The 23,114-nt window shown below is 36.5% G+C and overlaps 1 protein-coding gene across 1 annotated transcript in view; it reads left to right on the top strand.

Annotated features, from left to right (window-relative positions):
- LOC110441507 (small G protein signaling modulator 1-like) overlaps window positions 1-23,114 on the top strand; it is a gene marked incomplete at its 5' end in the record, with an annotated part of 54,200 nt that extends 31,086 nt beyond the window's left edge. The window contains 13 exons of the mRNA XM_021484676.1: window positions 4,660-4,806; window positions 6,417-6,591; window positions 7,000-7,064; window positions 9,701-9,846; window positions 10,589-10,657; window positions 11,552-12,347; window positions 17,752-17,831; window positions 18,585-18,709; window positions 19,572-19,654; window positions 20,025-20,134; window positions 21,340-21,436; window positions 22,043-22,210; window positions 22,648-23,114. Of these exons, the coding sequence (XP_021340351.1) occupies window positions 4,660-4,806; window positions 6,417-6,591; window positions 7,000-7,064; window positions 9,701-9,846; window positions 10,589-10,657; window positions 11,552-12,347; window positions 17,752-17,831; window positions 18,585-18,709; window positions 19,572-19,654; window positions 20,025-20,134; window positions 21,340-21,436; window positions 22,043-22,210; window positions 22,648-22,736 (2,150 nt within the window). The remainder of the gene's footprint in view (window positions 1-4,659; window positions 4,807-6,416; window positions 6,592-6,999; window positions 7,065-9,700; window positions 9,847-10,588; window positions 10,658-11,551; window positions 12,348-17,751; window positions 17,832-18,584; window positions 18,710-19,571; window positions 19,655-20,024; window positions 20,135-21,339; window positions 21,437-22,042; window positions 22,211-22,647) is intronic.

The following is a 23,114-nucleotide window of genomic DNA, read 5'->3' as shown; positions in this document are numbered from 1 at the left end:
CTCTGTAAAGTGTCAGTGATGTTTATAACACTAGCTGACAGCGGTGGATTAGATCTGTATATCTGTGATGTATTTTTGCGTGGTGGTTGGCCCCTCTGTATAGTGTCAGTGATGTTATAACACTAGCTGACAGCGATAGATTAGAACTGTTTATCTGTGATGTATTTTTGCGTGGTGGTTGGCCCCTCTGTAAAGTGTCAGTGATGTTTATAACACTAGCTGACAGCGGTGGATTAGATCTGTATATCTGTGATGTATTTTTGCGTGGTGGTTGGCCCCTCTGTATAGTGTCAGTGATGTTATAACACTAGCTGACAGCGATAGATTAGAACTGTTTATCTGTGATGTATTTTTGCGTGGTGGTTGGCCCCTCTGTAAAGTGTCAGTGATGTTATAACACTAGCTGACAGCGATAGATTAGAACTGTTTATCTGTGATGTATTTTTGCGTGGGGGTTGGCCCCTCTGTATAGTGTCAGTGATGTTATAACACTAGCTGACAGCGGTAGATTTGAACTGTATATCTGTGATGTATTTTTGCGTGGTGGTTGGCCCCTCTGTATATTGTCAGTGATGTTATAACACTAGCTGGCAGCGGTAGATTAGAACTGTATATCTGTGATGTTGTAATGTACCAGTTGATATCAAGTACAAGTGGTTCTGTCTGTCCAAATAATGAGACTTTGGACAGTATATTGCCCTTTAGATATCAGCTTTTCTGTACAAAAGATGTAGTACTTTACATTGTGTATTAGTTCTAGATATTTGTAGCTGCTAGTGTTTTATTGTTATTCTATATGTTTGTTATTTTGAAAATTTAGTTAGTGTGTAACCATTCTTGACCAAGTGGATTCAAAACTGCATAAATATGAGTGCTTCCACCCCACGAGGAAAGAGGGAAATGTCCCATGGGAGTAGTAGAGATACATTTTCATAAGACGGTGTGAAACATCCAGGGGACAAAAGGTTTCAATGTTTAATGTATCAAGTGGTTGTCTATTTTAAAATTCCTTTAGAAGCCTACTTCGCAGGTCCTGTACAACAATAAATTTGCTTTCTAAAGATGTTTCATATAGAATTAGATGATTATATAAATTGCATATTTATATCAGTTTTGGCTTGTTTTTAGCTGGTGATTTTGACTAGTTTATTTGAAATATATAAGTATATGATAAAAGTTTGTGAGCTATTTAGGCTCATTGCCCTCTATTGTAATACATTGTATTCATATCAATATGTCTTTAGTCACTGATGAAATGGTAAAAGGTTGTAAGGACAATTTTAAACATAACAACAAAATTCCTTACTCAAATTCAGACAGTAACAGCAAGTGTCTTACAGTGTCCAGACATACACTACTGTATACAGCAATCCAGAGAAATCAGGAGACTTGAGCTATCACTCCCCGTCCTCCTCCTCCTCCTCCTCCTCCTCCTCCTCCTCCTCCTGGTCCTCCCACCACTTCATCACTACGCCATAATCACTTCCACCCCAATCGTACTCATGGAATATTCATGCTGACTTCATAACGTACAGTATTCATGTTCACAGCTACACTATCAGTATTCATTATCACAACAACACTTGATGAGATGACATTCATTGTCACAATGACCATTTTATCATCCTGTTAGCTTATACTCACTTCTCACACATATATAAATATATATATTTTTTTAAGTTGTTATTAAAAATGTTTGCAAATTATATATTAAAAAAGAAAATGATATGATTTTATTTGAAAACATAACCATATAATCATAGGCTGTTGCTATTTGATTTTGAGCTTCGGCTGTCAGTAGATTTTTTTGAGTTTTGGCTATCAGAAGTATTTTTGAGTTAAGGCTGTTGATAGTCAAGATGAAGTTTGATCAGTTTCTTTTAATTAATTCAGCAATGATGTGAATGTTGTCAATAGTGATTGGAATATGAAATGAAAACTCATCTTGCAAACTGCAAACCAATATTTGCACATTTTTTTTTCATGACCAGATGATTATCCAAAAAATTAGATACAGTGTTTGTCCCCCTCCCATCGTTCAAAATCAATTTCTTTCCAGGTGCGAAGGTCAAAGATCAAGGTTACGTTTATTATAAATAGAACACTGATTTCCGCACAATAACCGAACCCCTGTGGGCTACTCATCTACTGCAGTGTTCCTTACAGAAAGTTCTTATTATACCCCGCTTTCACCGAAACGGGGGATATTCTTTTGGGCTTGTCTGTCTGTCTGTCTGTCTGTCTGTCACGCTTCTTTTCCATGCAATCACTACAACAAATGTTAACTGATTTTTTTTCAAACTTGATCACAGGGTTAAATGCCTTAAGGGCTCGGCCAAGTTCGATGACCACTTTCAGTGGACCCCATTTGGCGGAGTTATGGCCCCTTGAATAATGGAAAAGTCTATCTGCTGCATTTCGTTTCCGTGCAATAACTACAACAAATGTTAACAGATTTTCTTCAAACTTGGTCACAGGGTTAAACGCCTTAATGGCTCGGCTATGTTCGATGACTACTTTCAGCAGACTTTATTTAGCGGAGTTATGGCACCTTGAATAACAAATAACGTCATTATCTGCTGCGTTTCGTTTCTGTGCAATAACTACAACAACTGTTAACCGATTTTCTTCAAACTTGGTCACCGGGTTAAATGCCTTAAGGGCTCGGCATGTTCGATGACCACTTTCAGTGGACCCCATTTGGCGGATAATGAAAATTGTCATTATCTGCCGCACTTCGTTTTTGTGCAATAACTACAACAAATGTTTAACTTATTTTCCTCCAACTTGATCACAAGGTTAAATGCCTTGAGGAATTGGCCAAGTTCGATGACCACTTTCAGCGGACCCCATTTGGCGGACTTATGGCCCCTTGAAAACAAAAACGTCATTATCTGCTGTTTCTGTTCATTAACTCTCGCAAATATTATCCGATTGTCTTCAAACTTAGTTACAGAGTTCAATGCATTAAGGGCTCATCCAGGTTTGACAACCACTTTAATCGGACTCCATTTAAAGAGTAATGGCCCCTTGACCAACGAAAAACATCATTCTTTGCAGTTTCCACTTTATAACTCTAGCAAATATTAGCCAAATTCCTTCAAACTTTATAACAACATTTGTGTTCCTCTGTCTTTCCACCAATCTCGGGCACTCTTTGGGTTTCGTGTGATAAATGCTGTAGATATTGATCAGATGTTTCAACCAAATTCCATATGCACATCCGACTCATGCTAAGTTTACCAACCCATGTGATTTATGCATATTTACGGATAATCAATGAGGTATAGGGCTTTTTTTTTTTTCAAGTGTTTCAAGCTATACATTATGTCTTAACAGCAGGATACTCACTTGTTTAAAGCTTTTTATAACCTCAATAATGTTAACCTACAATATGTCCTGCAAGCGGGGGATTTAAATTCCACGAATTTGCTTGTTTGGGATTGCTTTCAAGGTCCAAAGGTTCAAGGTCAAAGTCACTCATACTATGTTACATAATTCAAAAATGTGGGTTTCCATGCAGTTGCTCTTTCTGATGGTTGTTCAAGCTCAAATAACTAAATAATCTGATTTATCAGCAAGGTACTATGTCTATATGGTTGTATTTCAGGTCAGAGGTCAAAAGTCAAGGTCACTAGTACTCTTAAAAGGAAACCAGTTTCTGTGGAACACTGAAACATTATACACTGTATGCTTAACAAAAAAAGTGTTTGTTTAGGATTACTTTTCAGGTCTGAAGGTCAAAAGTCATGGTCACTAGTACTCTTAAAAGGAAACCAGTTTCTGTGGAACACTGAAACATTATACACTGTATACTTAACAAAAAAGAGTTTGTTTAGGATTACTTTTCAGGTCCGAAGGTCAAAGGTTGAGTTCACTGCTGCTTTGAATAGTTTTCCACTCAATAGCTTCAGTTCTCATTGGCTGGTAACACTCAGACTTCATACATTGCTTCCTTGCCAAACATCCTAGCATGGGATTGATTTTAAGGTTCTCTGATTAAAGGTCAAAGCCTTACATTCTGCACCACACAAATGCTTTGGTATCAAAAATCACATTTTGTCATCTCCTGACTAAGACATTGATACTAGGGATGTGTATTGTGATATCAAACAGTGAAGAAAATGTGTAAGAAGTGTGCATTTAATCCAGCATAATAATTCCAATGCATGCTAAACACTCAGCCGACATCACAGTCCATTGATACGTAACTCTTATAACTCTATCACAGTTAAATTGCTATGTACAGAATTTACCAACCATACTCCAGTATTTGACATGAGAACTGTGAAAAAACTTTCAATTATTAAGATCGGTGTGAAATGAACTCATTGGTGATTAAATCATGGCTATTCTGAATTTTCTTTGTACATCAGTGGAATTTCGACAATCTCTGATACAATTGTATGCTGAACAAACTCTCATCCTGTTGAAAAGCATTTTACTAAGGGGAAAAGGAGAGAAAGGAAATTGCCTGCTGGAGAAGGTTTTGCTGGGGTTTGATATATACAACCCTCTATATTTAATATGTATTTTGTAAGATACAGTTGTATTAACAGTCATTGTGTGTATATATACCTACAAGACTACATCTACAGCAATACTGACAGAATGATACTCATGTATCTAGTCTGTAACTGTGTTCTTTGTTCCTTCCAGGAAAAGTATTCCCAAAATTGAAACGGAAAGGTAGTCGTCTCTCTAACATTCCACAGGAGGGCAGCACAAGCAGCTCCAGTACAGAGGAAGACGAAGCCACTGATTACGTCTTCCGCATCATCACCACATTCAGACCTTCCAGTATTCGTAAGTCATACCTACATGTAGACCTGCCAATTTTTTAGGTCACCTCAAGTGACCTATTCTGATCGCATTTCGCCCGTCGTCATGCGTAAACTTTTTACATTTTCAACTTCTTCTCAAGAACCAGGAAATCATTTTTTTTCAAACTTGGTCAGAATCATCCTTGGTAGATGAGGCTACAAAAGTGTAAAATTGGGATTCCTACCCAAACCCCAGGGGCCAGGTGGGGCTGGGGCCCCAAAGGGAAAATTAACCAATATTTCAAAAATCTTCTTCTCTAGACACAGAGGTACTACAGTCATTTTCTCTGCACGGATGGAAACATCATCAAGGGCTTTATGTAAATTGTAAATTTCAGTACCCCCGGGCTATCCGTTCTCCCTTGGGGAGGGGGGTGGGGGGGTGGGGGGTCAAGTTTACTATATTTTTTATTGGGAAATAACACTTTGGGGTATATTTTGACAATTTTCTGTAGGAAATTATTCAATCTTGGTGAGAATTATCCTTGGAGGAAGATGGCTTCAAATTGTAAAATTGGGATTCCTACCCAAACCCCAGGGACCAGGGTGGGGCCCCAACCAGAAATTGAACCAATATTTCAAAAATCTTCTTCTTCAGACTCAGAGGTACTACAGTCAATTTCTGTGCATGGATTGAAAGATCAGCAGGGGCTTTGTTTAAAGTGTAAATTCAGGACCCCTGAGCCATCCGTTCTCCTTTGGGGATGGTGTAAAAGTTTACTATAGTTTATATAGGGAAATATCACTTTGTGGTATATTTTGACAATTTTCTGTAGGAAATTATTCAATCTTGGTGAGAAATATCCTTGGAGGAAGATGGTTTCAAATTGTAAAATTGGGATTCCTACCTAAACCCCAGGGGCCAGGGTGCGGCCCCAACGGGAAAATTAACCAATATTTCAAAAATCTTCTTCTCGAGACTCAGAGGTACTACAGTCAATTTCTGTACATGGATGGAAGATCATCAGGGGCTTTGTTTAAATTGTAAATTTCAGGACCCCTGAGCCTTCCGTTCTCCCTTGGGGAGGGGATAAAGTTTACTATAGTTTATATAGTAAAATAACACTATTGGGTATATTTTCTCCATTTTCAGCAGATAATTATTCAAACTTGGTCAGATTCATCTTTAGTAGATGAGGGTATTACATTGTAAAATTGGGATTACTGCCCCATCCCCATGGGCTAGGGCGGGACCCCAAACAGAATATTTACCAATATTTTAAAATTCTTATCCTTTGATGACATGACAAGTATTGTATTTCACTTAGTTTACATGCTATTTCCACATCACATCTTAACAATAAAATTGAGCTACCAGTACCTATGACATTACTCAGGTGACCGCTAAGGCCCTTTGGCCTCTTCTTTTAATTTTGTACTGAATAATTTTGCACTGCATCAGCCTATATAGGTTTTTTAAAACTCTATACAGTATTTGAGTTTTACAGTTTTAATAATTTCTCCTGTTGATGTCATTTCTCTTATTTATCAAAAACATAATTGTGTAACAGTGTCAACTTTATCATGTATTATTCAATTTTTGTTTCAATATTCATGTTGTTTTTACTTGAGCAAAACCTTCTACTGTTGTAGCTCCAGAAATGATGGATCCTAAAGCAAAGATAAAGGGAGAGAACTTTTCCTGGGCCAACCGTATTCCGCGCCTACCAAGCCCTCTGGCTCAGTCGTCAGTACAAGATTACGCCAAAGATCAGGAGGAGCAGAACAACTCCTGTCTCTCCAAACAGGGTTCCAACCACAGGTCTGGGTAAAACACGCCTTTATCTCTCTAAACAGGGTTCTAACCACAGGCTAGGTCTGGGTAAAACGTGCCTTTATCTCTCTAAACAGGGTTCCCACCACAGGTCTGGGTAAAACACGCCTTTGATCTTTCTAAACAGGGTTCCAACCACAGGTTCGGGTAAAACACTCCTTTTTCCGTCTAAACTTCTAACCACAGGCTCGGGTAAAACACATGTATCTCTCTAAACTCCCAACCACAGGTTCGGGTAAAATATGCCTTTATCTCTCCAAACAGGGCCATGCTATGTAAAATGTAAAAAATTAAAATTATTGAATGAAGATGAAATAGTCCTTTTTTTTCTATTTGAAAACTTCATTAGATAAAAGAGGAAAAATATAATCTCTTCAACTTTTATATATTTTGATATTTCAGAACTACATTAAAACAACTTTGTGATACTATGAAGAAACAAATTATCTCCAGAGCTTTTTATGGGTGTAAGTATTTCTCTTCATGTCTCGATTACAGTGTGTCTCTGTGTGTCTTTATTTCATACTGTGTGTCTGTACATCTCTGAGTGTCTCTATACATCTCTGTGTGTCTCTATACATCTCTGTGTGTCTCTATACATCTCTGAGTGTCTCTATACATCTCTGAGTGTCTACATCTATTCATCTCTGAATGTCTCTATACATCTATACATCTCTGAGTGTCTCTATACATCTCTGAATGTCTCTATACATCTATAAATCTCTGAGTGTCTCTATACATCTCTGAGTGTCTCTATACATCTCTGAGTATCTCTATACATCTGTACATTTCTGAGTGTCTCTATACATCTCTGAGTGTCTCTATACATCTGTACATCTCTGAGTGTCTCTATACGTCTCTGAGTGTCTCTATACATCTCTGACTATTCTATACATCTCTGAGTATCTCTATACATCTCTAAGTGTCTATACATCTCTGAGTGTCTCTATACATCTCTGAGTGTCGCTACATCTATTCATCTCTGAGTGTCTACATCTATTCATCTCTGAATGTCTCTATACATCTATTCATCTCTGAATGTCTCTATACATCTATTCACCTCTGAGTGTCTCTATACATCTATAAATCTCTTGAGTGTCTCTATACATCTCTGAGTGTCTCTATACATCTCTGAGTATCTCTATGCATCTGTACATTTCTGAGTGTCTCTATACATCTCTGAGTGTCTCTATACATCTGTACATTTCTGAGTGTCTGTATACATCTCTTAGTGTCTCTGTACATCTCTGAGTGTCTCTGCACATCTCTGAGTGTCTCTATACATCTCTGAGTATCTCTATACATCTCTAAGTGTCTCTATACATCTCTGAGTGTCTCTACATCTATTCATCTCTGAGTGTCTACATCTATTCATCTCTGAATGTCTCTATATATCTATTCATCTCTGAGTGTCTCTATACATCTGTACATCTCTGAGTGTCTCTATACGTCTCTGAGTGTCTCTATACATCTCTGACTATTCTATACATCTCTGAGTATCTCTATACATCTCTAAGTGTCTATACATCTCTGAGTGTCTCTATACATCTCTGAGTGTCGCTACATCTATTCATCTCTGAGTGTCTACATCTATTCATCTCTGAATGTCTCTATACATCTATTCATCTCTGAATGTCTCTATACATCTATTCACCTCTGAGTGTCTCTATACATCTATAAATCTCTTGAGTGTCTCTATACATCTCTGAGTGTCTCTATACATCTCTGAGTATCTGTATACATCTGTACATTTCTGAGTGTCTCTATACATCTCTGAGTGTCTCTATACATCTGTACATTTCTGAGTGTCTGTATACATCTCTTAGTGTCTCTGTACATCTCTGAGTGTCTCTGCACATCTCTGAGTGTCTCTATACATCTCTGAGTATCTCTATACATCTGTACATTTCTGAGAGTCTCTATACATCTCTGAGTGTCTCTATACATCTCTGAGTGTCTCTATACATCTCTGAGTGTCTCTATACATCTGTACATCTCTGTGTGTCTCTATACATCTCTGAGTGTCTCTACACATCTCTGAGTGTCTCTATACATCTCTGAGTGTCTCTATACATCTCTGAGTGTCTCTATACATCTCTGAGTATCTCTATACATCTCTAAGTGTCTCTATACATCTCTGAGTGTCTCTACATCTATTCATCTCTGAGTGTCTACATCTATTCATCTCTGAATGTCTCTATATATCTATTCATCTCTGAGTGTCTCTATACATCTGTACATCTCTGAGTGTCTCTATACATCTCTGAGTGTCTCTGTACATCTGTACATCTCTGAGTATCTCTATACATCTCTGAGTGTCTCTATACATCTCTGAGTGTCTCTATACATCTGTACATCTCTGAGTGTCTCTATACATCTCTGAGTGTCTCTTTACATCTCTGAGTATCTGTATACATCTGTACATCTCTGAGTGTCTCTATACATCTATACATCTCTGAGTGTCTCTATACATCTCTGAGTGTCTCTATACATCTCTGAGTGTCTCTATACATCTCTACATCTCTGAGTGTCTCTATACATCTCTGAGTGTCTCTATACATCTCTGAGTGTCTCTGTACATCTCTGAGTGTCTCTATACCTCTGTACATTTCTGAGTGTCTCTATACATCTCTGAGTGTCTCTATACATCTGTACATTTTTGAGTGTCTCTTTACATCTCTGAGTATCTCTATACATCTCTGAGTGTCTCTATACATCTCTGAGTGTCTCTATACATCATTTCTATTTATTTGTATTTCCTTTTATCAGTCTCTGTATCTATCTGTCTGTACTTCTGTATCTCTGTATATTTCTCTGTATGTCTGTATTTCATACTTGTGTGTCTGTAGATGTCAGAGAGTGTGTTTCCTTGTATTGGTCTCTATATATATATCTCTGTATATTTCTCTGTATGTCTGTATTTCCTACTGTGTGTCTGTACATCTCTTAGAGTTTTGTACATTGTTTATCTGTATTTACCTGTAACAGTCTCTGTATCTGTCTACCTGTACTTCTGTGTCTCTGAATGTTTCTCCTTGTATTTGTTAATTTAATAACTATGTATATTTGTAGTCCAATACCAGATATACTAATATATTGACAGGGCTAGCCCACTGTCGTCACCTAAAGACAGTGAGAACACACCTGTCCGGCCTCGTCCTGGGTACACTAGTGGGCACAGATTCTGAGTATGACTTGTCAGCGGGACTGACCGAGGAGCAGTGGAAGTTCATTAACAAAGACAACATGGTAAGGAGTAATTCTGGGGACTTACTGACAAAATACATGTACAACGAGGGGGTTCACTGGTGTGGGAGGGGCATGCTGAGAGAGTCTGGGTAATAGAACTGAGAGGAGTTTTGGTGTCATCAATAAAATTATACCCTGCAAAGTTGATAGTGTCATCAAGACCATTAAAGTACAATGCAAACAGACTAGACCCTGGGGAAATCCTTTGGGTATCCCTCAAGGTAATTTGAGTCCAGCTTGAATTTTCACTGTTTAGATATAAATCTCTGTTGTAAAAACCCTGACCTCCAGTTGATAATCTCTTCTCCCACCTTCACAGGTGTGTCTCCCGTTTTAGCTGGGAAAGATCAGCTTGTCTACACCTAGAGGGAGATAGCCTTGTGCCGATTAGCACATGTTCAATTGTGACGTCATTAAAATGTGTCATCGGTAATTGTGACGTCATCAAAAGTGAATGACGATATGCATACCCCACATGTGTTTTTGTTTACAAATATGACAGACTACTGTCGTCGGAGCTGTGACTGAAATAATAGGATGGGAGAAAAATAATCATCCCCTACCTTGAATGTGTAACAGAGAAATCTCTAACCCTCGGGTGATTTTTTTGGTTGTCTAACGCAGAGCCTGGGGTTAGACAACCAAAAAACATCAACCCTCGGGTTGGAGATTTCTCTATCACACCCTCAAGGTAGGGGAAGATTCTATTACTCACTAAATTTGAATTCTTACTGATCTCTAGGTGTCCGACCCCGAGGAGGTTTACAGACTGGTGTACAATGGAGGGGTGGCACACGAAATAAGGAAAGAGGTAAGTTACTACAGTGAAATAAGTTTACTCAGAACATGCTTATTGCCAATTTTTTCTCAGATAACAATTGGTTTGTGTTTGTTATTACCCTTTTAAACTTTACACCGTTTCAACTCTCAGTCAATAATTTTCAAGATTGATCAAGTGTATGTCATCTTCAAAAAGAATTATGAAATTTTCATGATGATGACAGGTAGAACAGGGAATTTTCGCATCTTTGTGTCGCAATATCTGCTTGTTGAGCATTGAATCTGTCATCTGTTTTCCAACACATGTAGGACGGTAGTCTAGTGGTAGGACGCCTGGCTCGTGACCGGAGAGTTGCGGGTTGGAGTTACGTCACTGCACTGTGTTGTATCCTTGAGCAAGATACTTTGCTCCACTTGTTCCAGTCTACTCAGCTGTAAATGAGTATGTGGTTGAGCAGTGCAAGAATTGTTGAATGCTAGCTGTGAGCGCCGAAATGGCAGCACCGGCTGTACGCTCCCGAGGGAGTTGGGAAAGATATTGGCTGGTTGCAAAGACCCTATAACCACAGATGATAATTTGTGAACCGCTTTGAGATGACCTACAAACTAGGTTGTGATAAAGAGGTATAAAAGAACCTCAAATTATTATTATAATTATAACATATAATGCCAAAGTGGAAATGTTTGCAGAAATATCAAAATGTGAATAAGTGGATTATATTGATTATAGAATATTTATATAGATTTCAGAACCATTGTCAATATGAAAATGTCCACATTGCAATCAGTTAAAAGAGTCACAAAGCTACATTTCAACATGCCAAAGTTTCCACTTTTACAGGATATATGGTACTTTGTAACCAAACAGTTACACTATAGGACGTATCAGTTAAGCTGTATGACTTGTGTGGTGTTTATTTTATAGGTGTGGCCTTACCTGTTGGGACATTATTCCTTTAGCAGCACACCAGAGGAGCGGGAAAAGGTGGACGAGGTGATGCGTACAATGTACGAAAGGACAATGTCTGAATGGTTAGCAATTGAGGCAATCGTTAAACAACGTGATAAAGAGATCATGGCAGCTAATCTGGCCAAATTGTCGTCTCATAGTTCAGACGGACAGATTCCACTGGTACGTAAAGACTCGAGTCTAAGTAACGACGTGTTTGAATCTCAGCAAAGTTTTGATGAGTGGGATGATTTCTCACATCCAGAGACTGTACCCGAGGAAAGCTCGGCCACAGGGACAACGTGTACACCAACCCCAGACAGGAAACAGAGTATGGAGCTCCACCTACAACAGGCAGAGGTCATCGAAAAGATGACACAAACAGAAATATTGTTGGAGAAAAGAGACTATGTGTGTACATCATTTTCTGATAGTCCAGATGATGGGCTCGGAGACTCTATAGCACGACAGAGTTCTCAGGAGAGATCAAAGTTAGACTCGGCTGGTGACTCGGAGGGAACGGACATCTCTCGAGCCGACCGTGAGGGCAGCATGGAACGCCACATCATCGTTACCAAGATGTCCTGCTCCATGGATAGTGCAGAGGCTGATGAAGAGGACGGTGGGGCAGAGTCTGATGATGAGGAAGAGGATGATGATGATGATGAAGACAACGATGATGATGAAGATGATGACAGAGATGGTCTCTCTAGTCAAAGGCATTCCCTAACAGTGGAAAACACCGGAAAAGCTTTTGATGCCGAAAATATGGGTAAGATAGTAACGGCCGAAATACTGGCAGATGATTTGATACAAAAGACATACATGTAGTGGAGGTTATATAACAGTGTAAAGTACTGGTAATTATGGTTTGTTGTGGTTTGTATGACCCCAACAGGTCACTCACAAGTACTACCAGAGGGGACTATATGTATGACCCCCAGGGGTCACTCACAGGTACTACCAGAGAAGACTATATGTATGACCCCCAGGGGTCACTCACAGGAACTACCAGAGGGGACTAGATGTATGACCCCCAGGGGACACTCCCAGGTACTACCAGCGGGGACTATATGTATGACTCCCAGGGGTCACTCACAGGGACTACCAAAGGGGACTATATGTATGACGCCCAGGGGTCACTCACAGGTCCTACCAGAGGGGACTATATGTCTGACCCCCAGGGGTCACTCTCAGGTACTACCAGAGGGGACTGAAGGTATTACCCCCAGGGGTCACTCCCAGGTACTACCAGCGGGGACTATATGTATGACCTCCAGGGGTCACTCACAGGTCCTACCAGAGGGGACTATATGTATGCCCCCCAGGGGTCACTCAGAGGTACTACCAGAGGGGACTGTATGTATGACACCCAGGGGTCACTCACAGGGACTACCAGAGGGGACTGAAGGTATTACCCCCAGGGGTCACTCACAGGTACTACCAGAGGGGACTAAAGGTTAATACTACAATTATCAGACAGTCTTTTTAATCTGTTTGTCAGTCTGTGCCTCACTTTGTCTGGGGCATATCTCAAATACTGTGTCACCTGCACATGTTATTGCCAAGTTTTGCATGTGAGAAGCTTACTGAAACCAAGTGTCTTGCCCCCTGGTGGAGTTATGGCCCTTTTTATTCCCTCGCAACAAAAGTTGGAGGGGATAAAGGATTCAGCCCCACGTATGTACGTAGGTTACACTCTTCGTCATCGCTCTGGCGACTTCATTTCTCCATGGAATTTCATGAAACTTCCTACAAGTATTTAGTATGGCAATGCCTTGAACAAGTTTGCTTTTCGGGTTTCTACGTTGAAAGTCAAGATCACTGTTACTACATCAAAGAATGCAGTCGCTAGAGCAGATAATTTCCTCATACATATGTCACACAATGTGTGAACGCGAGGGGACATACATATGTCAGGCAATGTGTGAATGCGAGGGGACATACATATGTCACACAATGTGTGAACGCGAGGGGACATACATATGTCATGCAATGTGTAAACGCGAGGGGACATACATATGTCACGCAATGTGTGAACGCGAGGGGACATACATATGTCACGCAATGTGTGAACGCGAGGGGATTTGTTTAACTTGTGATGTCTTGTTACATTTTTCATACCAAAGTTTGCCTGGACATGGGGAACTACGGATTGCTAAAAACACCTGCCTGTTTACATGACAAATTGTTAAATATTTCATGAGAGTGTATCATAACTATGTTTTTTCTGTATCTTTGATAATATTTCTTTACTTCCTTCATTAATCAACTGGTTTACTCGTTGTCAGTATAATGTGACCGAGCGGAATGCTGTGCTGGATGCCTTCGGTATGGTATTTCAGTGAAATAGCACAATAAAGTCGGCATCAGATCCACGCTATCACAAGCTTTTAAGGACCTTAGATGTTGATGGGATGTTACACAAATAAAACCTAGTTCATTAATATAAGATTTGCATGTAGTATATTGTTATTTGTAAAGAATGTGCATGTAAATATGAGATTGAGTTAAATTTGTTATTACCGGGGTATCTATAATTGATGAGCTGAGTGAATTAAATGTGTTATTATCTATAATTGATGAGCTGAGTGAATTAAATGTGTTATTATCTATAATTGATGAGCTGAGTGAATTAAATGTGTTATTATCTATAATTGATGAGCTGAGTGAATTAAATGTGTTATTATCTATAATTGATGAGCTGAGTGAATTAAATGTGTTATTATCTATAATTGATGAGCTGAGTGAATTAAATGTGTTATTATCTATAATTGATGAGCTGAGTGAATTAAATGTGTTATTATCTATAATTGATGAGCTGAGTGAATTAAATGTGTTATTATCTATAATTGATGAGCTGAGTGAATTAAATGTGTTATTATCTATAATTGATGAGCTGAGTGAATTAAATGTGTTATTATCTATAATTGATGAGCTGAGTGAATTAAATTTGTTATTATCTATAATTGATGAGCTGAGTGAATTGAATTTGTTATTATCTATAATTGATGAGCTGAGTGAATTAAATGTGTTATTATCTATAATTGATGAGCTGAGTGAATTAAATGTGTTATTATCTATAATTGATGAGCTGAGTGAATTAAATGTGTTATTATCTATAATTGATGAGCTGAGTGAATTAAATGTGTTATTATCTATAATTGATGAGCTGAGTGAATTAAATGTGTTATTATCTATAATTGATAAGCTGAGTGAATTAAATGTGTTATTATATATAATTGATAAGCTGAGTGAATTAAATGTGTTATTATCTATAATTGATGAGCTGAGTGAATTAAATGTGTTATTATATATAATTGATAAGCTGAGTGAATTAAATGTGTTATTATCTATAATTGATAAGCTGAGTGAATTAAATGTGTTATTATATATAATTGATAAGCTGAGTGAATTGAATGTGTTATTATCTATAATTGATGAGCTGAGTGAATTAAATGTGTTATTATATATAATTGATAAGCTGAGTGAATTAAATGTGTTATTATCTATAATTGATAAGCTGAGTGAATTAAATGTGTTATTATATATAATTGATAAGCTGAGTGAATTGAATGTGTTATTATCTATAATTGATGAGCTGAGTGAATTGAATGTGTTATTATCTATAATTGATAAGCTGAGTGAATTAAATGTGTTATTATATATAATTGATAAGCTGAGTGAATTGAATGTGTTATTATCTATAATTGATGAGCTGAGTGAATTGAATGTGTTATTATCTATAATTGATGAGCTGAGTGAATTAAATGTGTTATTATATATAATTGATGAGCTGAGTGAATTGAATGTGTTATTATCTATAATTGATAAGCTGAGTGAATTAAATGTGTTATTATATATAATTGATGAGCTGAGTGAATTGAATGTGTTATTATCTATAATTGATGAGCTGAGTGAATTGAATGTGTTATTATCTATAATTGATAAGCTGAGTGAATTAAATGTGTTATTATATATAATTGATGAGCTGAGTGAATTGAATGTGTTATTATCTATAATTGATGAGCTGAGTGAATTGAATGTGTTATTATCTATAATTGATAAGCTGAGTGAATTAAATGTGTTATTATATATAATTGATGAGCTGAGTGAATTGAATGTGTTATTATCTATAATTGATGAGCTGAGTGAATTGAATGTGTTATTATCTATAATTGATAAGCTGAGTGAATTAAATGTGTTATTATATATAATTGATGAGCTGAGTGAATTGAATGTGTTATTATCTATAATTGATGAGCTGAGTGAATTGAATGTGTTATTATCTATAATTGATAAGCTGAGTGAATTAAATGTGTTATTATATATAATTGATGAGCTGAGTGAATTGAATGTGTTATTATCTATAATTGATGAGCTGAGTGAATTGAATGTGTTATTATCTATAATTGATAAGCTGAGTGAATTAAATGTGTTATTATATATAATTGATAAGCTGAGTGAATTGAATGTGTTATTATCTATAATTGATGAGCTGAGTGAATTGAATGTGTTATTATCTATAATTGATAAGCTGAGTGAATTAAATGTGTTATTATATATAATTGATAAGCTGAGTGAATTGAATGTGTTATTATCTATAATTGATGAGCTGAGTGAATTGAATGTGTTATTATCTATAATTGATAAGCTGAGTGAATTAAATGTGTTATTATATATAATTGATAAGCTGAGTGAATTGAATGTGTTATTATCTATAATTGATGAGCTGAGTGAATTGAATGTGTTATTATCTATAATTGATGAGCTGAGTGAATTAAATGTGTTATTATATATAATTGATAAGCTGAGTGAATTAAATGTGTTATTATCTATAATTGATAAGCTGAGTGAATTAAATGTGTTATTATATATAATTGATAAGCTGAGTGAATTGAATGTGTTATTATCTATAATTGATGAGCTGAGTGAATTGAATGTGTTATTATCTATAATTGATAAGCTGAGTGAATTAAATGTGTTATTATATATAATTGATGAGCTGAGTGAATTGAATGTGTTATTATCTATAATTGATGAGCTGAGTGAATTGAATGTGTTATTATCTATAATTGATAAGCTGAGTGAATTAAATGTGTTATTATATATAATTGATGAGCTGAGTGAATTGAATGTGTTATTATCTATAATTGATGAGCTGAGTGAATTGAATGTGTTATTATCTATAATTGATAAGCTGAGTGAATTAAATGTGTTATTATATATAATTGATGAGCTGTGTGAATTGAATGTGTTATTATCTATAATTGATGAGCTGAGTGAATTAAATGTGTTATTATATATAATTGATGAGCTGAGTGAATTGAATGTGTTATTATCTATAATTGATAAGCTGAGTGAATTAAATGTGTTATTATATATAATTGATGAGCTGAGTGAATTGAATGTGTTATTATCTATAATTGATGAGCTGAGTGAATTGAATGTGTTATTATCTATAATTGATAAGCTGAGTGAATTAAATGTGTTATTATATATAATTGATGAGCTGTGTGAATTGAATGTGTTATTATCTATAATTGATGAGCTGAGTGAATTAAATGTGTTATTATATATAATTGATGAGCTGAGTGAATTGAATGTGTTATTATCTATAATTGATAAGCTGAGTGAATTAAATGTGTTATTATATATAATTGATGAGCTGAGTGAATTGAATGTGTTATTATCTATAATTGATGAGCTGAGTGAATTGAATGTGTTATTATCTATAATTGATAAGCTGAGTGAATTAAATGTGTTATTATATATAATTGATAAGCTGAGTGAATTGAATGTGTTATTATCTATAATTGATGAGCTGAGTGAATTGAATGTGTTATTATCTATAATTGATGAGCTGAGTGAATTGAATGTGTTATTATCTATAATTGATGAGCTGAGTGAATTGAATTTGTTATTATCTATAATTGATGAGCTGAGTGAATTGAATTTGTTATTATCTATAATTGATGAGCTGAATGAATTGAATTTGTTATTATCTATAATTGATAAGCTGAGTGAATTGAATATGTTATTATCTATAATTGATAAGATGAGTGAAATGAATTTGTCATTATCTATAATTGATGAGCTGAGTGAGATAACAGAACAAGGCAGCCTTAAGTTTATATTTTATTTACTTATTTAATAATCCAAATATTTTTATTTAGATAACTTGAAACGCCTGTCTACATCTCATGAGAGCCTAATATCACCAGCTTCTCCTGCTTCCAATGGGGGGATATATTCAGTAAGTATCATCTTTTGGAGAAGATTCTGTTTTCTCTTGGAAAGTGTATTTTTGTTCTAGGCATGGGTGTTCTTTTCTGTAGAAAAATATATTCTTATCTTTAGGATAAGAAAGTTGTTTGCTCTTAAAAAAGTGTGTTTATACCTCTGGGAAGGGATTTTCTAGATTCTAGGATAAAGATGTTCTTGTCTCAGAAAAAAATAGTATTAATTCTCTTCGCTTAGAACATCTCCCTATAGCTATTGTGTACCAAAAGACAGAAGGCTTAACAGGACCAGCTACAGTGAATTCTCAGTGATTCTGTCACTTTTATTTCCAGCAAAACAATTGATTTTGTCAGAAGACAGGGTTATTGTGACAATTTGTTTAAAGAAAAAACACTGGCTTGATAATGGGACAATTTGTCTCCGAAATTTTGGCAGAGTAGTGGTCCAATCTAGCTCCTAAAACACTTGCTGGACAGTGATTCAATCCAATAAGTGTGTGCTGGATGTATGAGATTGGACTATTTCGCACCTCATGCTAAATTAAACAAATACTAATCCCTGTAAAATAGTATTAACCCGTTCATCCCTAGGTAACTTTAGTAGACGCTACCAAACATTGATCTGGATGAGTTCATTATGGTCTACAGTGGTGAAAGGGTTAAACACATTGAATACCTATTGAAGAATCATGCTGTGACACATAAACATTAATTAGAAATGGTAAAGGTGTGAATGTAAAGTTTATACCCAGAATGTCTGATTTCAGGCGGAATTGTTAGACAACGTGGCACTGAATCTCCACAGAATTGATAAGGATGTGCAGAGGTGTGATCGTAACTACTGGTACTTTAACCAGGCCAACCTGGAGAAACTCAGGAATGTCATGTGCACGTATGTATTAACTCATGAACATCATACACATGTATGTATTAACTCCTCAACATCATACACATGTATGTATTAACTCCTCAACATCATACCCATGTATGTATTAACTCCTCCACATCATACACACGTATGTATTAACTCCTCAACACCATACACATGTATGTATTAACTCCTCAACATCATACGCATGTATGTATTAACTCAGGAACATCACATGCACGTCTGTATTAACTCCTCAACATCATACACATGTAGGTATTAACTCCTCAACATCATACACACGGATGTATTAACTCAGGAACATCATACACATGTATGAATTAACTCCTCAACATCATACACACGTATATATTAACTCAGGAACATCATACACATGTATGAATTAACTCCTCAACATCATACACATGTAGGTATTAACTCCTCAACATCATACACACGTATGTATTAACTCAGGAACATCACATGCACGTATGTATTAACTCCTCAACATCATACACATGTATGTATTAACTCAGGAACATCAGGTACATGTATGTATTTAACTCAAGATTGTCATGTGTACTTATTTCTTAACTCACTTCAGCATAAATTGACATGTAAAACTCAGTGTCCATTGCAAACAGGGATAAAGCACGTACAGTTGATAGGTAAATCGCCTTTAACCAAAATGGTTTCCCCGATTTGACATGAAAAGATATTTGGTTGCCTGCCTGACCAAATGGGTTTTCTCAAGGTACTCCAGTGTTCTCCCACGTTAAGTGTTCTTCAATCCAAGCCAACAAGAGTAATTAATTAGAACAGTCAAACATATCTGTTTTATCATTGCTTGACCTGATCTCATTATGTATGGTAACATTATCTATAGGTATGTATGGGAACATCTAGACGTGGGATATGTACAGGGAATGTGTGACCTGGTGGCTCCCCTCCTCGTCGTCTTTGATGACGGTAAGTAGTGAGGACAGCTTGTTTGAATTAATACATCATTTAATTCATACATATACCTGTATTGGTGAATTAACCTGAAATTACTTGTGTTTACTAATCAACCATCAGTCAATCATATTTTATTTCAGTCACATCATTTCATATGAACAAGTCAATGTCCAGCCATACCTTTTAATTACCTGTTTCTACCTTCATTGATAGAAAGTTACATGCATTTACTTGATTGACTTTTTTACCTGGAATTATCAGTGTTGACTTGTATTTATTCGACATTACATGTTATCTGTTCCTACCTGTGTTAACCTATATTGACTAGAATTTGACTTGATTTACCTGTATTTACCTGCAATTATGGCTTATCTGTCGACAGAGGCAATGACATACAGTTGTTTCTGTGAGCTGATGAAGCGGATGTCGTCCAACTTCCCTCATGGCGGTGCCATGGACACCCACTTTGCCAACATGCGTTCTCTCATACAGGTCTGTATGATTTATAAATATTCTCAATCTCTGAAGCAGCAAGTATCCTCTCTCCTTGCAGGGTCAGATGATGTCGCTTAATTCTTACATTGTTTAGAAGTCCTGACAAAACTGTTTCATTCTTTCAGGATTGTGTAAAGTTTGAACTAAATTTCATTTTATTCTGTAACATCCGTTTGTTGTTTCTTTTTTTAACAGAAGTGTGTTGTAGAATGAGTCACTATTTACTCTTAAACAAATCTTTGAGATTATATTGAAATTAAAAATGACTGCGAAGGCGGAATACATTAAATATAACTGCACTTGTTATAGTATGAATACTATATTTCCCCAAAAATTCCGCCAGAATAATTCCTATTTACCCGGTGTTAATTTGCCCTTCACGATTAGTACCTATGTATGTAATGTTATTGGCTAATGTTCACTGTAATGATAAATCCGCCCTCATGATGGCGGGAATTAAAGGCGAAAAATAAATCACAGCGAAAAATTCCTAGTATACAGTGTATTATGAAGAACGGTGATATAAATCTGATCTTAACCACACTGAGGTAGGACAGGTGTAAACCACAGTGAGGTAGGACAGGTGTAAACTACAGTGAGGTAGGACAGGTGTAAACCACAGTGAGGAAGGACATGTGTAAACCACAGTGAGGTAGGACAGGTGTAAAGTACAGTGAGGTAGGACAGGTATAAACTACAGTGAGGTAGGACAGGTGTAAACTACAGTGAGGTAGGACAGGTGTAAACCACAGTGAGGTAGGACAGGTGTAAACAACAGTGAGGTAGGACAGGAGTAAACCACAGTGAGGTAGGACAGGTGTAAACTACAGTGAGGTAGGACAGGTGTAAACAACAGTGAGGAAGGACAGGTGTAAACTACAGTGATGTTAATATTATGACCAGCCTGTAATTCTATGGCATAAATGGGATATGTACAGTACTGTCAATAATGTACTGATAATCATCCCCCAGTTGTAGTATAACCAGACATATTTACTGAAGCACACGGAGCTTGCATTTGAGGCAGCAAGGTAAATCTGTTATGTAACATCCTCTGTAAAATTTGTAATTTCGAAGTCATTTCACCAGTTGGGGCTTTGGTAGTGTTGCATTGGGCAGAATTTCAAAACTTAGTGTGGGAATTAATATGATATTGTGTTCTGGAGAAAATACTGGGTTTATTCTAAAACTTTCCATTTCAGATACTTGATTCAGAATTATTTGAGCACATGCACCACCATGGTGACTACACACACTTCTACTTTTGTTATCGATGGTTTTTACTGGATTTCAAGAGAGGTAAGATTACCGGTACCGCAAATATTTCTGCTTCTGTATTTTACTGATTTTATTGGATTTCAAGGTTCCTACTCTTGTATTCCCTGAAAAATTACTTACTGGTCTAATCTGTGTAAGGATAAAGGACAAACCTGTGCCTTCTGTAAGAGGATGAACTGATCAAGACTCATTTATCAGAACTACACAAGTTAGAAGGTTGAATGATGTTAACAGTACTAGGCTTGTATAATGTAACACTCGTTGTATGATGTTAACAGGACTAGGCTTGGATAATGTAAAACTCGTTGAATGATGTTAACAGTACTAGGCTTGATTAATGTAACACTCGTTGTGTGATGTTAACAGTACTAGGCTTGATTAATGTAACACTCGTTGCATGATGTTAACAGTACTAGGGTTGTATAATGTAACACTCGATGTATGATGTTAACAGTACTAGGCTTGATTAATGTAACACTCGTTGTGTGATGTTAACAGTACTAGGCTTTTATAATGTAACACTCGTTGTATGATGTTAACATTACTAGGCTTGTATAATTTAACACTCGTTGTATGATGATAACGGCACTAGGCTTGTATAATGTAACACTCGTTGTTTCGCCACAGAGTTGCTGTACGATGACGTGTTTGCGGTGTGGGAGACAATCTGGGTTGCCAAGTACATCAGCTCCCCGCACTTCATGCTGTTTATAGCTCTGGCCCTGGTCGAGTTCTACCGCGACATCATTCTCGATAACAACATGGACTTCACTGACATAATCAAATTCTTTAATGGTAGGTATACTGGTGTCACTTGTGTTTGTCAATGTGCTCTGTTAGGTACACATTACATCAATGGAAGCTTATCTCCCTTATATCCATGTCTTTGATGATATAACCTGCAATATTCATTTAGGCTCTGTTTGCTCTCTGGTCATTTAAAAACAACTTTGGTTAAAGTTAAATTTGCATATGCATCATTTTAAGGTTGTATTTGAACTGTTTAGCTAATCACTTTTTGGTTTTAATTAAATCTAAACTCTCAGTGAAGATGAACAAGAGCTGAAATAAAATCTGGGGAAAATATCTTGTTTCACAGTAGGTACATTTACCTGCTCATACCTGTATGTACATGTGACTCTCTAATTTATACATTTAATCATTGGTACCAGTGATGTTTCTTTCACTTTCAGAAATAATAACAATTTAATTTCTTTTTATTTAATTTTCAGAAATGGCAGAGAGACACAAAGCCAAGCAAGTGCTGAAGATAGCCAGAGATCTGGTTCATAAACTGCAGACTCTGATAGACAACAAGTGATTTTGTGCCAGTACAGCAAACTGACTCTGGGTAAACAACAATGATAGACAACAAGTGATTTTGTGCCAGTGCAGCAAATTGACTTTGGGTATACAACAATTGTTGCTGGTGAAAATTCACCACACTCTGATAAACAACAATTTTGCTGGTGAGAAGACAATACTCTGATAGACAACAGTTGTTGCTGGGAGTTCAATACTCTGATAGACAACAGTTGTTGCTGGGAGTTCAATACTCTGATACACAACAATTGTTGTTGGTGAGAAGTTAACTCTCATATAAACAACAACTGTTGCTGGTGAGAAGTTAACTCTCATATAGACAACAATTGTTGTTGGTGAGAAGTTAACTCTCATATAAACAACAATTGTTGTTGAT

This window comes from Mizuhopecten yessoensis, unplaced genomic scaffold (genome assembly GCF_002113885.1).
Source record: "Mizuhopecten yessoensis strain PY_sf001 unplaced genomic scaffold, ASM211388v2 scaffold716003, whole genome shotgun sequence".
Classification (NCBI taxonomy): domain Eukaryota; kingdom Metazoa; phylum Mollusca; class Bivalvia; order Pectinida; family Pectinidae; genus Mizuhopecten; species Mizuhopecten yessoensis.
Note: the sequence above shows the minus strand (reverse complement) of the source record. Positions and strands in the feature narration are given on the sequence as shown.